We start from the raw sequence: 16,496 nt of genomic DNA, 5'->3' as shown, positions 1-16,496 counted from the left end.
ACTTTCAAAACCACATCTTTTATAACCACAGAAAAGAGGGAGCGGGAGAATCTGGAAAATGAAGAACTGTAGCCCAAAGAAGTTTCTGTTGTACTGCTTTCACTTGCCAGCAAATCTTTCAGTGGGTACCCTACATCTGACATCCTTTTCAGAGGTTAAATGCAATCTATTATCAGATCTGTGTCCCTTAAAGAAAGATAAACAAAAAAACAGAGCAAACATTTTTTCCAAGAGATGTGTTATAGAAAAATGCATCTGATGTACTAAAGATGTAAAAGGACCTGATCCAAATATCACTGGAGTCAATGGAAAGGTTCCCATTGATTTCAGAGGGCTTTGGATCTGACCCTTAATGCAAACTAAATCTTCATCATTTCCATTCCATGTCTTTTCTTCCAAAGTACCAACAGAAAGAGATCCTGCACCTGTACTGGGCGTCTGAGGACAATGCAATAATCCCCTGATAAATTAATGTGTATTGAGCTATCCAAGATGACAAGAAGCCAGGATTCATTCCTTTTAATTTGCATTAGGTGATCAATACTGAATGTTCTACAGAGGAGTCACACTGTTGTGTAATAGCTTCCTAATTAATTGTAGCTTTCATTAAGGAATGCCGGGCATGGGCGTTATTTTCAAGTGTTTAAAGTGATTCTTCGGTTTTCTTGTAGTAATACTTAGGGGTCCTTTCAGCTCATTTTCAGTGCACCTGCCCTGACGTGTGAAATATTATCATGAAGTTGCTTTGAATGCGTCACTTGCTCTGCTCTGATGACTAATCTTTGGTGTCAGGGGACAGTGGATCAAAATCCGTCTCTGAGCGGATGGCAGGAGTTGCGGGTTGGAGATGGGCGCCTTCTGCGCAGACTTTGCGTCATTTGAAACCCAAAAGGAATGTAGTCTGTGGTGGACACGGACACTCAAGGGGTCACCTCCAAGGAAAGGCTCCTTCCGAGGGTCAGAGGGAAAGAGGAAGGAAGGGATACTCAGAGTAATTGACTATTGATCGCAAAGTACAGCTGGGGGGGGGGCTGTCACGTGTTTCACATAACTACAAGGAAGTAATTAGATTTAGGCAAATGAAGCTCCCTTGGCCCTCCCCATCTCCAGGTATATAAACTGGAGAGCTCTCGGGCATGCATTCAGACACGCTAGGAGAGAGCCGCGGAGAGCGTCGCGTTTCCCCATTGCAGTAAGTGCGCTCAGCCCCCGGGACGCGCCAGCCGCTGTAGCACATTCCTCTGTGCGGAGACTCTGTTGTTAGGACCTAGGTGGTGATTCCTCCTGCCCATTGCTTTGCTCGTTAGATCTTGTCTATGCGGAGATGCGCGGTTCCTCTTGGGACGGATGCGGAGGGGGAGAGGAGTTATATGCCGTACTCACGCCTTTCTTTTCTTTGTTACAGCAGACAGCAACTTCGAGCAACTGGCCGGACGGCTCGGGACACTCGTCCGCCACCCACCCACCGCACTAGGGGTACTGCCTAGCAGGAGGAGAGGCGAAGATGAAAATCCTCGTCGCTTTTGCAGTGCTTTTCCTAATTTCAGCGCAAGTATTTGCAGAAGAAATCGGAGCCAATGATGATCTGAATTACTGGTCTGACTGGTCCGACACTGACCAACTCAAGGTGAGCTAGAAAGCCTGGAACTGCTCAGCTCATGCAAGTAAGTCGAGGGGCAGCTTTTCTAAGTAAATGCATGAGCTTTGGGCGCCCGTCAGGTGAGAGGATTCTGATCTTTGTCTTGCAGTGTGTCTTATCGTTACATTTCCTAATTTATAAACGCTACAACCCATTTCCGTTTAAGACCGAGAGGTGACGACTGCCAATGAATTGCTGGGTGACTGCCAGCAGTTAGCCCTTTAATATGCGGGTCCAGCGCGTTAAACGGTTGCTGTCTTTGGGTGGCTCCCAAACCCGCTTCTGGTCCAGGTAACTGCGTGCCGCTTTCACACCAGGTTTAACAGAGGTTCCCCCTCTGCGAGAGCAGCTTGCGAGTCGTTGCTCTCACGAAGGGAAGGGAGCCGAGTGACCTCGGGGAAAGCTGTTACGCAGTGAATCACCTCGCTCCCAACGCAGTTCGCTGGCGGCTCTGAAGCCGTAACGTGTAGACGGGGAGCTCCGAGCAGGGAGGGAGCGGGGCGATGCAGCCGCAGTGAGACGGGGACGGGGGCGTGTGCGCTGCGGGGACATTACTCCCAGGTCTGGCCGAGTCGGGTGGCCCTCTGTGGGGTGGGCTTGGCGGCGAGCCGGGGACCACACTTGGCAGTGCCGCGGCAAGGTAACTTTTGCCTCCGCGTGCAATAACCCAACCGACCCGCTTTCCCCGGGACGTACGAGTGGACTCGTTTGAAAAATAACCCGGCCACAGGACCCTACTCTGGCGACACGTGCCTCCTTCCCGCTCCGTGCGAGCAGCCGGCTCCGCCGCCGGCCACACCCAGCGGGGGCGCCCCGGCCCAGCGAGAGTGAAAATGCCCGTCCCCCCGCGCCGGGCCTCCTTCCTCTGAGGCGTGGCCGCGCCCCTGGGGCCGCTGGGCCCCGCGCTCGCCGCGTGTCTCTTGGCCCGTCCCCGTTCCTCTGCGGACACCTGTTGCCAGACGGCCGCTGCCGCGTATTCGGGCGCCTACCGCAAAGCGTGTGGCCTGCAGCCCGGGCACGTGGCGGTTCCCCTGGCACTGGCCAGCCTAGCTGAGGCGGCCGGGGCGGGGGAAGGTGCCCAACCCTGATCGGACCTGCACGCACAAAATAGTTTTCCTCCAGGCGAGCCACCAGAATCCAAACGGATCGAAATCCCCCTTTTGGAAAGCAAGGCGCCGCTCCGGCTCGATCCCGGTTCAGATTGCCCTTACCCTACAGCCGCTTCTTCTCAAGCACTCGCGGTGCAGAGTCCACAGGCAGGCAGCAGGCGTGTCCGGTGCAGCACGGACCGGCAGCCAGAAGCTTGTAACGGGGCTGCTGGGGCCTAGTCTTAATTTGCTGGATGCTATTCCGGGGACTCCCCGGGTTTTTTTCCCCCTCCCGGATCTCCAGGGCTGTGCTGCGTAAAATGCTGACACTCCCCTCTACATTTCAGGAGGAGCTGCCCTTACCCTTGGAACACTTTCTGCAGAGAATTGCCAGGAGACCCAGACCACAGCAGTTCTACGGGTTAATGGGCAAACGAGATGCTGGTGAGATTGCATTCCCTTTCTGTGCTAGAGGACTGATTTACACACATCCGAACCTAGGGGTCCGTTAGCCTCCTGCCTTTTAAACCACTTCACAGTTCAATTCTCTCTGCTATTGGGGAGGCACTATAGGCATTTCGGTTCATGTAGTGTCTTTGAACTGGACTGCGCCCAGTTTATGACAACTCATTTTGAAGAAGAGGTAATGAGGATAAAATGGGAATTTGTTTCAGTTTTTTTTCTGTCATGAGTGAGACTTACAATCACCCCTGGCAAATTGCAGTGGGGGAGGTTTAGATTGGATATTAGGAAAAAGTTTTTCACTAAGAGGGTGGTGAAACACTGGAATGCGTTACCTAGGGAGGTGGTAGAATCTCCTTCCTTAGAGGTTTTTAAGGTCAGGCTTGACAAAGCCCTGGCTGGGATGATTTAACTGGGAATTGGTCCTGCTTCGAGCAGGGGGTTGGACTAGAGGACCTTCAGGGGTCCCTTCCAACCCTGATATTCTATGATTCTATGAAATGTAAATCTGACCCTAAATGCTTTAAGAGAAAGCAAACACACAGATGTAGAAACCGATTTCATTTTGCTTCCCAGGGTACAATCAGAATAAATTATTTTGAGTACCATTTTATGTCCGGATTATTTTCAGGACCATCTCAAAGGTACATCATTGTAGACCTCTTTTCAGCATAACTATCCATGCCTTTTATAATACTTTATAATTTGTTCTTAAATATAAATTAAATGTACTCCAGCTACTGTAAGTGTTTTTTATTTTATATAAAATTAATCCATCATTTGGAAAAACAGCGGACATATGATTTGGTCTTTATAGTAAACAATTCTTAAGTGCGCACACATTTTGTAAACACAATTAAGAAAATGATCAAATGAGGTCTTGTGGGCTGGAATATATGCCTTTAAATTATTGTCCTGATTTCTAGTTCAAAAGGTTTACTAAGAACGGGGGAAATAACTATTTTGAGTCTTAATGAAAGTTAACTAATTGTGTCTTGATTTATAGAAGATATTATATTTTAGTCATTAATATACTGTATAGCTCAATGATTGATCTGGCAGTGAATTATTGCACTAATTCTCCAAGACTGGGAATATACAGATTACAAGGTTGTTTCTATTTCTTCATAGAGATCACTTTTTTATATTTATCACTATTAAAGCTACTTTTTTCCCCCTTCCTCTAGGATATGGCCAAATCTCTCATAAAAGTAAGTTGGAAAAGATTTTTTTTCCTAAACAATTATCTAAACAAGTACAAAGTGAGAAACTGAATTGTTCTAATTTTGAGGTTTCTATTGTCACCATAGCTTGGAATGTTAGTGTTTCTTACTAAAAACACTGAAACCGAGTGGAAGAGAAATATTTCTAGCTCTGGGTTTATCAAATAATATAACTAGAGATAGGCTTGATCATGGTTACCTACTCTGAACAGCCCCTCTTTGGGGCTGTCTCAGTCAGTATGGGATTACTCCCAAAATCAAGATACATGGATTTAGATGGCAGAAGCAAGCAAACTATAACTTCAGATCCCTGGTTTGATTCCTGATCCAAAGTTTACACTTGAGATATATCAATGTTCTAAATTAAGTTATATTGTATCTAACTGATGAATGAGTTGTCACATAAGCAAGTGCACCTGCCAAGATGAATCAGTGGCAACATGAATCAGCGTGGACATCTTCATTCTTGTCTGTCACCCAGGAGAAATCATATCATTCACACTGAGATGTATTTTTTTCCCCCTCTGGAAGTGTCGAAGATGCTTAGATGAAATCCAAAAGCATGGCTTTTAATAAGTAAAGATTGATGATTTTAGATTTTGTGAGACCTTAGCTATCCAAGGAGGTTAAAAACATGCCAGAGTTCTGTGCTAACGGCTTTATCACTGGGATTACCTGTCTGAATGACAACTTTAAAAGTCTCATCCTAAAGCTCATGCCAGATAACCAGATGTAGCTACTGGTTGAAGCCAAAATTATAGCCTTCAAATGTTGTCTTTATGAAGATCAGAGAGATTGACCTCTGAGAGGTTTTATGGTAATTTCCTTGATTGTGTTCATAATACAGGATAAAACTCTTTCCAAAGAGGAATTTGCACACTTGATTCACATCAGAATAGTAAAATAGAAGTAGATCCTTTTCAAAGTGTTTCTCTCGTTGTTTGAAATCAGGCTAGCTACTGCTACAGGTGCCGCATACATTATGGGCTAAATCCTGCAACTCTTAACAAGCCTCAGTGAGTGCTTCCAGGGTCACAAATGGAATAAGGACTGCAAAATGTGGCCTCACGAGAAAAGTTAAAAATCCTGTATAGGCCAGGCTGTGGAGCCCTAACACATTTACTTCTGTGTAGTCCTTTGACTAACCAGCATGACTAAGGACTCCATAATTTGGCCCATAGAGTCCTTTGGTCCATATTATTTTATGTGAAATAATTCATGGAACAGATAATCCAACAGACCCAAGATACAGGAAGCAGAAGTCTGTCAAGCTATAGGGCCTGATCAGTCTTCTATTGAAGTCACGGGAAGTTCTACCATTGGACTACAATGAGGTCAAAATTGGCATCAGTTATCTGGTCACGGTCTGTTTTTAGCCACAATGGAAAGGCACTTACTAGCTCTGGATCAGACCCGATGAGATAGGTGAGGATGATGTGCATTCTCCATTTATACTACATTTCAAGTGGTATCAACTTTAGTAAGTAGGAAGAATATTTGGAGTCTACATCTTCCTTGTATGTCTCATGAAAACAAATTGCCTCAGAAAAACTGCATATTGAAAATGTATTAAAACACCCCCAAATATATTTTTTCAGGGTATAAAACAGACTCCTTTGTTGGACTTATGGGCAAAAGATCTTTAAATTCTGGTATGTATAAACAATGGCTAAGACTAAAACTACCTCTTAATTCTACTATTACCGTTTCATTCTCTCCCAATAAACTGAAGAAGCAGTCTTGACGTGAGGCAATTCATAAATGACAGATGAGCTCTTATAAGAGGGGGAAAAGTTGCTTAATAAAAATATTTTAATCTGAAGGTCATTTCAGTGCTTATGAAAATGAGGATGGGCAGTAGCTTGAGCCAGGCACAGTTCATAGGTGCCATCTAAATTTCCCTAAAGAATTCTGCTTAAGCCCCTCAATCCTGACCTGTAGCATCCATGTTGTTCCAGTTCTCAGAGGATTTGAACCTAGATCACCTCAGGTAGAAGGTGCACTACCTCCTGCACCAACTGACTTTTGGAGGTTTAATGGGAAACTGTTTTTATCTTGTACACTACTGACTGAGCTTAAAGTCCTCCCATCAAAAGTGGCCCCACCTTTTGCCACAAGGTGTAAAGGTTTTATTTGTTAAACAGCCACAACTTTTGTGAACTTTTAATTTTACATTCAAATAATGACTCAATAAACAAAGTGAAGCAGCACTTTAAACTACCAAAGTATTGCAGACAAGTGCTCACCATGACTTTCCCTCCCATTTCCCCATATTATCTACATTTCCCTTAAATCTTGCCTGTTTTTATTGTGAATATAGCATATGGATAACTCCAGTCGTCAGTTGGCTGTAACTTGCCTTATCCACAAAGCATTAGTTAGCTATCCAGAAAAAGATTTTTTTTTTTTTAAAGTGATCTAATGCCTGTTTAAAGCTACTGAAATAATTCTCACTGTTTTGTTAAATGGATTATAAGTTAAATGGCCACAAACATTTTGATATTACACAGGTGCACATTGTAAACTATTTTCTGTAATTACAGTTGTCAGTGATTTTATTTTTAACTAGACTGTAGTCAAAGATGTAATATAGGTCTCTATATCCTAACTAGTTTTGCAAATTTCCATGAATCAGGAGCAATTCAGTATAGTTGCTCTTACTGTGAGGGTAATAGTAATTAAATGTACATATACTTGTAATACATATTTGCTGCTATAATAGCAAATGGCATCAAGTGATAAATCTGCTTCAGTTTACTTTGGGATTAAATTTACCTTATTATTTTAAGTATGAAAATCGGAGATGCAGTGAGTGTAAAATGCTCCTCTTTGATTACTTTCAAATTTGCTGGTATAGTTAGAATACAACTATGTGGTTCGTTAACTATAACCTGGACGAATAATGAAGTTGTAGACAGTCAGGCTTTTTAATAGTAACATACCAGCCTGATAGGTAAACCAGTTTCTTAGAATTTAGCATTCATATACTCCTCTGCCTAGTTGGGAAATGAGGATGGAATAGTAAAGGTTTGATTACGCTTCTGTTAAAAAGTATGCAATTCAACCACAACTGCAACATTGTTTGCCCCTATACAGATCAGGAAAAGGTTCCTCAGGAAGATTTTCTTCATTTAAGAGTAAAGTTACATGTTGGAAATGTGCTGGGTTTCTCCCCTCGCTGGCTAATACAGTTTCTTCAGAAAATTACTAAGTCCTGGCATTAGGAGAGGCTTTGTATGGAAGCTATGCTAATGTCCCTTCTGGTGGGTGGAAATTTAAATTAGAGGTCCCGTGGTACCATAATCCTGGTGATTTGCCCAACATTTCCTGTCTCAGTAAAGCAGGTTCCAATATGTAATGCCTTGATCTGCAAAAAGTTAATGCAGGCAGAGCCATGCACCCACTCAGAGCCTCATGAAACCTATTAAATCAGTGGCCTGCAGATAGCCATGATAACTAAATAACCATAAATGCCAGGGGAATTTATACCGATAAGGGGTACAGAAATTGCAGGTACTGGGGGCATGGCAGCACCCACTGGCTTGAAGTGGTTTCCATCATATATAGGGTTTAGTTTGTTCAGTGGTTTTCAGCAGCCCACTATAAAAATTGTTTCAATACCATTGCATTTCTTTAGCAGAAAGTAAGATATTATCAAAACTTAACCAGAGAGTAATGTTTTAGTGTTTAATTAGACACACCCTGAAAGCTGTTTCTTTAATTTGGGCCTTCACTTGGTTTTTCCTTAACTCCTATGGAGCAGAGTCATAACTCAAGATGTGCAGCACTGGATCCCTCAAAATTAGCAAGGCAGTTGCATGTAATAGTTATGCATCTGCATGCTTTACTGAGCATGGCTAGGAATATTCTTGATGTCAGAATGGGGGAAAGGTCTCCCTCATGATCCATGACACAGCCTTCTGGCTTAGAGGCAGATATAATTATGATTAAAAAGGAAAAGCAATGAATCCCCTAAAACAGACTTTTGGAAGATGCAGAGGTTTTGGTTTATGGCTGCTTGAAGAATTCCTCTAGAACAGGGCTTCTCAAACTTATTTGATCGGACCCTGCTTCTTTGTGTCTGCAGGCGTGCGCATGCGCACCCCCCCACACACCCCCTTTGGGAGGCCCACTCCATAGTTGAGAACTGCTGCCTTAGAACAAAGGGGGGAGGGTTAGCTCAGTGGTTTGAGCATTGGCCTGCTAAACCCAGGGTTGTGAGTTCAATCCTTGAGGGGGACATTTAGGGATCTGGGGCAAAAATTGGCGATTGGTCCTGCTTTGAGCAGGGGGTTGGACTAGATGACCTCCTGAGGTCCCTTCCAACCCTGATATTCTATGAAAGAACAAGGCACCTCAGTACTCCTCATTCTTTTTGCTGATGCAGACTAGCACAGCTACCACTTGGAAACCTGCTCTAGAACAGAGGCAGATGGCACAGCTGAGACCTCCCACCTTCTGTGAGGCACTATGTGAAGAAATTAGTGCCAGTGGCAAGACAGGAAAGCAATCCTAAAGACCCTATGGGTTTGTGCTTTTCTTTAAAAAAGCAAAACTAGTATGGGAGATGCAAAAGGCTAGACCAGGACTCTCCACACACATCTCTCCCCTTACGGTGGAAGGGGAGATCAGCTGTCTTCACAGCAGCATCCACCATTCCCTCTGCAAACAGTTTGTTGATAAATGTGAGGCAGGAGTGTGTTGGGGCAGGCAGTGGGTGGGAGGTCTCTCTGAGGAGAAAGAACATAGTTCCTTCAGCTGGCCTTCTGGAGAGTATCAAGGAGAGGTGTGCCTGAGGGTATCTTAAGTTTTCCACCTGCCTCAGTGAGAAGGTCCTCCTTTCAGAGGGATCCTGGGGACAGCAGTGGTCAGTGGAATTCCTAGTAGCAAGGCACCATTCGAACCATCTGTCAAGAAAGCCACGGTGGTCATCCAGCATACGGAGCTAGCACAGAGGTTCAAAGCCTCCATGCAGATGGATATGACCTATTACAGACCCTAGGAGATCTGCAGTGGATTGTGGGTGAGCCCCATAGCTCACCCCTAATCTGGAAGTGACTTAAGGTCCCACTCCTCAGAATGGCTGGGATTGAGACTACTGGGGAGCTAGCATACACACACAGCTTCCAGGAGCAAACTGCATTGAGGAAATAAAGCATATAGGCCTAATCTTGAAAGGAGCTGAAAGCCCTCAACTTTTACTGACGTAATTGGGAGTTGAGAGTACTGATAATCTCATTAGGCTCAGGCCCTTAATATATTGCTCAGAACTAAATGGTGCAACACAGTGAAATGTGGTGATACATAAAACTTGCTATGTTTTATATGACTCCTGGTGCTTATTCTATTTATACAACACTTACACTTTTTTCCCCTAGGGTTCTCTGAAAAGAACACAGCACAGAATTACGAACGAAGGCGTAAATAAGACATTCCTATCTATCTATTAAACGTCATTTGTTTAAATGGCCAATGCAGTGTAATATAAACTATCCACTGTAAGGACTAATTATTTAATAGTTGTTGGTTTTTTGAGTTGTAAATTCAATAAAATGATTATTTTTCATAGTGTGGCAGCGATACGTGTTGTATAAGTGTGTTTTAGGTCTAAAACAAAGACTCCCCATGGAACTGAAATCAGTGACATTTCACAACAAAGCACATTATTTGAAATGACCTGTAAAGATATGTTCACCAAATAACAAAAAAAGGAAATAAAATTATTTTGTTAATTTAAAGCAATCTTATCCGCTTCACTACCAGTGCAGAACAGAACTGATGTACAGTCTAGTGCCTCAATTTCTTTCCATGGTTTAAAATGTACTGTAATTTTCATATCAAAAATATATTTGTATCATTGCAGCATGTTTTATGTTTTGTGACTGCGTATATATATCTATTTAAACAAAAGAGGTTTGAATGTGAATCCAAAGTCTTCAGTTCATAGTCTGAAATTTTATGATAGTAACATTTTAAATAAAAAATACTTTTGGGATTTTGCAACATACCTTGGGTAGACTGGTGGAATTATTTCAAACCCAGAATCATCTGAAATAAGATGCAAACTAAGAAAAGATATTGGACTCTAGGAGCAGAAGAAAGCCAGTTATAATTACAGGACTTCATTTTGCTGGGCAAAATATAAGCTTTCTAATGGGGGGGAGGGGTTAAAACTTTGAGGATTCTTTCTAGTTCTGTTTTTAGCGGTAGGGATTCCAGCCAGCTGCCCCTGAGTTGATATATTATGGGCTCAGTCATACAAGGTGCTGAGACCCTTCAATTTCTATTGAAATAAAGCTCAGTAGTGTGTAGAATTGGGTCCTATGGCCAAACTCCCCTGGATTCTGCAACTGTGGGGCCACAGAATTGTTCCGTCTTGAGGGCCTAACCAAATCAGGAACTGTAAAATTGTGAATTATACAGAAGAAAAATGGCTATTTGGCTCTCTCAAGTGTTCCTCTTCTACATAGCACAAAAGCAAATGCTGAAAAGCCACTCACATCAGGGAAAACAATACACAGCATTTAGTTAGCGTTTTACCTGTTCAAAGTATTGTACAACCAATAACTAATGCCACCTTATAGAGCTGGTCAATAATTTTCTAACTAAATGTTTCTGTGTTGGAACATTATTGAAATTGAAACATTGCACAGGAATGTGTCAATTTTGACAAAATTTGAGTTTGAAAAAAATTGAAATGAAGCATTTTTGATTTTTTACTTTGAAAAGAAACTTTACCTTCTGAAATTATTGTTCTTTTCTTTTGTATTAAAATACAATATTAAAATGGAAAATGCAAGAAAAATGTTAAAAGTCAAAACCAGAATGAAGCATTTCAATTCTGTTTATATAATGTTTCTATTGATCTGAAACAAACTTTTTTTAAAAGCTTCATTTATTAGGAAATTTTTAAAAAATGACATTTTGTTCTGATGTTGAATGAAGACAAATTTTGAAATAGTGGAATTTTGGATAGATGGAAATGCCATTTCCCGATGACCCCGTTACTGGAAAGGTGGGTAAGAAATATTTGCCCCATTTTACACATAGCAATTTGCCCCAGACTCCATAGTAAGTCAGTGGCAGCAGGAGATCCTGATTCCCAAACCTGTGCATATTCCTCTAGCCAAACGTGCTTCTATCACATAGCCTGGAACCTGGTATCTTGATGTTCCATTCAAACATAACACTGTTGTAACAAACACTGTCTCCTGGATTTTTGTTTACTGAAGCAGGTATATACAATGATCATTTTGCTTCTCTATCACCACCATCCTCTAACTTATTCATTAGTAGTAGTAAGTGAAACAATGGGAGTGTACATTATCTGAAGCTTAATCTAAAGGAGAAGGAAGTTTTAAGTTTAAACCACATACTACCTGCTAGGCTAAACTGCCTGTTGTTTTCATTCACCTTTACTGGGCAGCTTAAATTTTAAACATAATTTGACTTTGGACAGAACTATTTATTGCTGCTGTCATTCTGTATGATGTCAGCTAGTGAGAGCAATTAGAGAGCTATGCCTGTATTGCAGCATGCCTTGCTTTATAATTAATTTCCTGCTTTCTGCAAGACTCATTCCAATATACACAAAGCTACACAACTGTTCTGGTGGTGACAGGCTGCCATTGCCCAGGCAGAATTGGATAGTCAACAAAGGCATTACCCAATAAAATGCAAAGCTAAGGAAACTTAAGAAAGAACCGTATAGGAAGGCAGCACTGAAAGAAGTCAGTGAGAGTCAAAGTCATCCCCATTTTATCTTCTCATTCAACTTTGTGCAGTAAAATAAGAATTAGGAAGTTCACCCTTGTAAAAAGACAAGTTGAGATTGGAAAAAGAACAGAAATTGAGGCCTCGTCACAGCACGTACAACTCACAATTTCTAAATATTCAGAGTATTGAAGTCAAATGCTTAGGATTAGAGTGTTCCTGCCCTAGCATGGATAGATGTGGGGAATGCAGGAGTCTTTCTTCTCATCTTGAGCACCTTACACAAGGATCAGGAACAATCAGTCCCTGTAATTAGGGAACTCCAGGGACTGGTCCTTCTTTGCACTCCTCAGGCAAAAATCATTCTAAGGGGTCATAGCCACAGAATGATACACTTTGCACATTCTCCCTGCACACTAGGGAATTGAGAGTGGGAGTCGCTTTCTTGGGCAGGTGTGGCTCTGCAAAGTTCTCTACCCAAGACTGTGGCTAACTGCCACACTTGAGCCTTTCCTGCTTACCTGCTGAGTTTGTGTTTAATATCTGGTCTAATAAAAGGAGGAAAACAACACAGAAATGCCTGAGTGCTGAGGCAATTTTAAAATTTTTAATTGCGAGAGTGATTTAAAAAAAAAACACTTGTTATTCAGAATACTCATTGAATGGCTCCCTCTGAGCTGTTGAGGGCTATTGTACATTTTCATGCTCTATTTAAATCCTTTTTAAAAACATTTGTTTATACACTTGGTGTAGCATAAAGAAATATTGTGTAAATCCCTGTACAAAACATCTTTAAAGACAAAATTTTGTCTTGATGGGCTTTAATAGTTCCCTTAGCAGCAATTTTGGCCATTGAGTTAACGAGCACTAGCAAACATTTTAAGCTGAGCATTACTGACAATAGGTCATAGCAGCTCCTTCATAATTGTATTTCTCTGTTATGTACGTGCAGATATTAGAAATGCATTGTTTGGATAAAGCTATACATTTGGTTATCAATGAATCTTATTCAAAATAGGTGCTACTGGAGTAGAGATTGCTAGGGTAGGATCTTGCTCCTGTCAGCAGCAGCATTGATGTCCTTGAGCTAGTCTACTTCTAACAATATTGAGAAAACCGCTTCAAACTGTTTCCAGGATGTTTTTGAAAAGAGTGAACTGACATGTTTGGCCAGAGAGTCTTACAAAACTATTCATTGGCCTGGTGTACACTGTGGGGGGGGATCGATCTAAGACACGCAACTTCAGCTACAAGAAGTCGACATCTTAGATCAACTTAGAATCACTTACTGTGCGTCCTCGCGGCGCGGGATCCATGGTGGCCGCTCCCCCATCAACTCCAGTTCCGCCTCTCACCATGGTGGAGTTCTGGAGTCGACGGCAGAGCGATCGGGGATCAATTTATCACATCTACACTAGACGCGATAAATCAATCCCTGATAGATCGATCACTACCCGCAGATCCAGCGGGTAATGTAGACATGGCCATTATGACAATAAATATCATTTATGCATAACAAATGTGGCTAATGTATTTCTATTTGATAAGATTAAAGGAGTACAGGCTCAGAAACTTTTTTTAACCAGATATTAGGTTACAGGTTCAAAATCAGGAATCTAGAGCAGGACACCTAGCAGAGAACGCTGGACAGTGCCCACTGCTCCTCAAAGGCATCCAGGGAGCCAGTGGACATGGCCCAAAGGAACTGTGCCCAGAGACGTGACTGCAGAAGGGATTGGAAATAGGCCCTGCAATCACAAGAGCACTCCCCGTCCAGCTTCCTCCTCCTGGTATGCTAGAAGACCCCTTGGGCCATTGCCAGGAAGAAGTTTATGAGGAGGCTTCATGACTTTGTAGGACCACAGATGAGGTGTGCATAAATCAAGAGGTGAGGGGAAAAATGTAGTCAGAACTGGAGGAGGAGTTTTGGAGGAGCTGGAAGAGGGGCTGCAACCTCGTGCACTCAATATTAAATGTGTGCCAAGGTCTCCCTCTCCCAGCAGAAGAAGCGGGTGTCAGGAGAGGTGTTGAACTACTCCAGGTACATGCCCATGCTCACAGCCCCATTCTGTTAGAGAGGCAGCTGAGTGAGTAGCCCTGGTTTGGCTGCGGGTTTGCCTCACAAGACCTTAGGAACATAATTTTCATTGTATATACATAACTTCTTACACAATATCTGACCATACATTTTGCAGTGATTATGTTGATCAGTGTGACATGGGCATTCATTAGAGACCTTACATGACATTCGTGGGGTGAACCCAGGGGATCCCTGTACCTCCGTCTAACCCTATGCCCTCCAAAGGTCTTTGGGTCACTGTACCGTACATCTACATACAACAAGATAGTTCCTGCCTTTGTTACCTAGTGGTCAGGGCTTATGCCATTTGACCTGCAGAGGGGGTTTTGGTAGGGAAGCCTGGGCCCAACCACTCCACCAGGCTCCAGCCCAGGGCCCTGTGAAGGCGACAAAAGCACAATCCTCCAAGTTAAAAAAAAAAGCAGAAAAAATAAAAAATAAACATAACTATCAGACATTCTTTATAAATCATAAAGCTCTGAAAAAAGGGCATAATCTTAATTAAAATAAAATTCTATGCAGGTTGCCTTTAAGGCTTATTTCTTTTTACCTCAGAAATATCTGCAATACTAAGACTGATGTAGACCTGTTTTTGTTGGACCTGTTGTCAGTCTCAGATTTAGAGCATGTTCATTGTGGGCTCTAATATCCCAAGGGTTGAATTTTTAACAAAAATTGCCCTTATTCAAAATATTATTTAGCAATTAAAGTTTTGTGATGGGAGGTGCACAAACTCAGTGAAGGGTTAATGAGCTCTTGTGGGCTCAAACTGTCCTCCTGCCCTTGCCCTGCAAAAGCAGTCATTTTTCAAGGGGGTATTCAAAAGGAGAGAGCCAGTTCAATTGAGGGGAGGCTGGAAAGGTGAGCTGATTTCTTGTGCGGCTTCCCTGAAGGGCAGGCAGGCTGGGTTAGAGGGAGGGAGGGAAGGAAGGTGGGATGGACAGACCCGAACCCAGACCCAGACCAAACCCCAACTAGAGACTGTTAGATGCTAGAGCCTCCCAGAAGGAATGTGGGCCTGTTGCATTCGCTTTGTTGCCTGCAAGTGTGTTCCCTTTTTGACCTGAGGTATTGTGTTTACTGTTCTACTTGAGACTTACGCGTTATCTGAATGGAACTACAGCAGTCAATTGTGCTGGGTCCGGAAAAGAAACAACTGCCCTCAGTAAACCTTTATTGGTTTGCTCCCTACTAAAGTCCAGGCACTGATTTCTTTCCTGAACCCTGAAGTATAACATGGTCACACAATTAAATAAGATTTAAGGGGACCAGATTTTACTTTGGTGACCAGTGATTCCCCTTTAGACTACTGAATAAGTGACCATTGGGAACAATGGGAGCTGGTGGGTACTTATCACTTTTGAAAAGCTGGTAGCTTCATTTAGGTGCCTTAATGGGAGCTAAGCTCTTCTATCAAAAATCATCTCCAACCAGAGGTGCAGAGCGTTTCTGAAAATCTGGCACCTGGAAAAAGTCTGACTAAAAAGCTCTTCCCCGCTCAAGTGCTCAACTTTCATACTCTGGTGATAGAGCAGTTTCACTTGTTTGCAAGTCACTATTTAGTCTTCCAGCTTAGACAAGACCTGAACTTCTAATATTAAAAACAAGCAGAATAAAAACTTTAAAAAATACTCCATCCATGCCCTCGTTGTACACCACAGAGAAACTAGAAAAGGTACAAGCCCCATGTATTTCCTTTCTGGCCACCTTTAATATTTTGACCACTTCATAGAATTGTAGGACTGGAAAGGACTTCAAGAGGTCATCTAGACCAGTCTCCTGCACTCAAGGCAGGACCATGTAATAATTAGACCATCCCTGACAGGCGTTTGTCTAACATGTTCTTAAAAACTTCCAAAGACAAGAATTCCTGAGCAATTTGTTCCAGTGCTTAACTACCCTAACAGTTAGGAAGTTTTTCCCATTGTCCAACCTAAGCCTCCCTTGCTACAGTTTAAGCCCATTGCTTCTTGTCCTAGCTTCTGAAGTTAAGGAGAATAATTTTTCACCCTCTTCCTTGTAAGAACCTTTTATGTACCTGAAAACTGTTATCATGTCCCCCCTCAGTCTTCTCTTCTTCAGATTAAAACCCATTTTTTTCCAATCTTTCCTCATAGGTCATGTTTTCTAGACCTTTAATCTATGGACTTTCTCCAATTTGTCCGCATCCTTCCTGAAATGTGGGGCCCAGAACTGGGCACAATACTTCAGCTGAGACCTTATCAGTGTGGAGTAGAGCATAAGAATTACTTTTTGTGTCTTGCTTACAATACTCCTGCTAATACATCCCA

At 42.5% G+C, this 16,496-nt stretch overlaps 1 protein-coding gene across 6 annotated transcripts; it reads left to right on the top strand.

Annotated features, from left to right (window-relative positions):
• Positions 1-872: 872 nt before the first annotated feature.
• TAC1 (tachykinin precursor 1) lies at positions 873-10,364 on the top strand. Of its 6 annotated transcripts, none has more exons than XM_084618579.1 (6): positions 873-991; positions 1,406-1,627; positions 3,075-3,171; positions 4,377-4,400; positions 6,011-6,064; positions 9,791-10,364. In XM_084618579.1, the coding sequence occupies exons 2-6, from the start codon at positions 1,505-1,507 to the stop codon at positions 9,838-9,840; spliced, it is 348 nt and encodes a 115-aa protein (XP_084474705.1). In that variant the 5' UTR covers positions 873-991; positions 1,406-1,504; the 3' UTR covers positions 9,841-10,364. The 6 variants fall into 6 exon arrangements, with proteins under 6 accessions (XP_084474705.1, XP_084474704.1, XP_084474709.1 ...); XM_084618578.1 differs by lacking the exon at positions 873-991 and adding an exon at positions 1,091-1,192 and having other exon boundaries at positions 9,791-10,363; XM_084618580.1 differs by lacking the exon at positions 873-991 and adding an exon at positions 1,094-1,192 and having other exon boundaries at positions 1,409-1,627.
• The last annotated feature ends 6,132 nt before the right edge of the window (positions 10,365-16,496 follow it).

The sequence above is a fragment of the Lepidochelys olivacea genome, assembly GCF_965140295.1.
Source record: "Lepidochelys olivacea isolate rLepOli2 genome assembly, chromosome: 2".
Taxonomy (NCBI): domain Eukaryota; kingdom Metazoa; phylum Chordata; order Testudines; family Cheloniidae; genus Lepidochelys; species Lepidochelys olivacea.
This window is presented reverse-complemented; position numbering and strand designations above follow the sequence as displayed.

Excerpts from the sequence above, each read along its gene's own strand:
- TAC1 (XM_084618579.1), top strand. The coding sequence starts at position 1,505 with ATGAAAATCCTCGTCGCTTTTGCAGTGCTTTTCCTAATTTCAGCGCAA. Across the intron at positions 4,401-6,010 it reads TGGCCAAATCTCTCATAAAA|GGTATAAAACAGACTCCTTT; the intron begins GTAAGTTGGAAA and ends ATATTTTTTCAG. Across the intron at positions 6,065-9,790 it reads CAAAAGATCTTTAAATTCTG|GGTTCTCTGAAAAGAACACA; the intron begins GTATGTATAAAC and ends TTTTTCCCCTAG.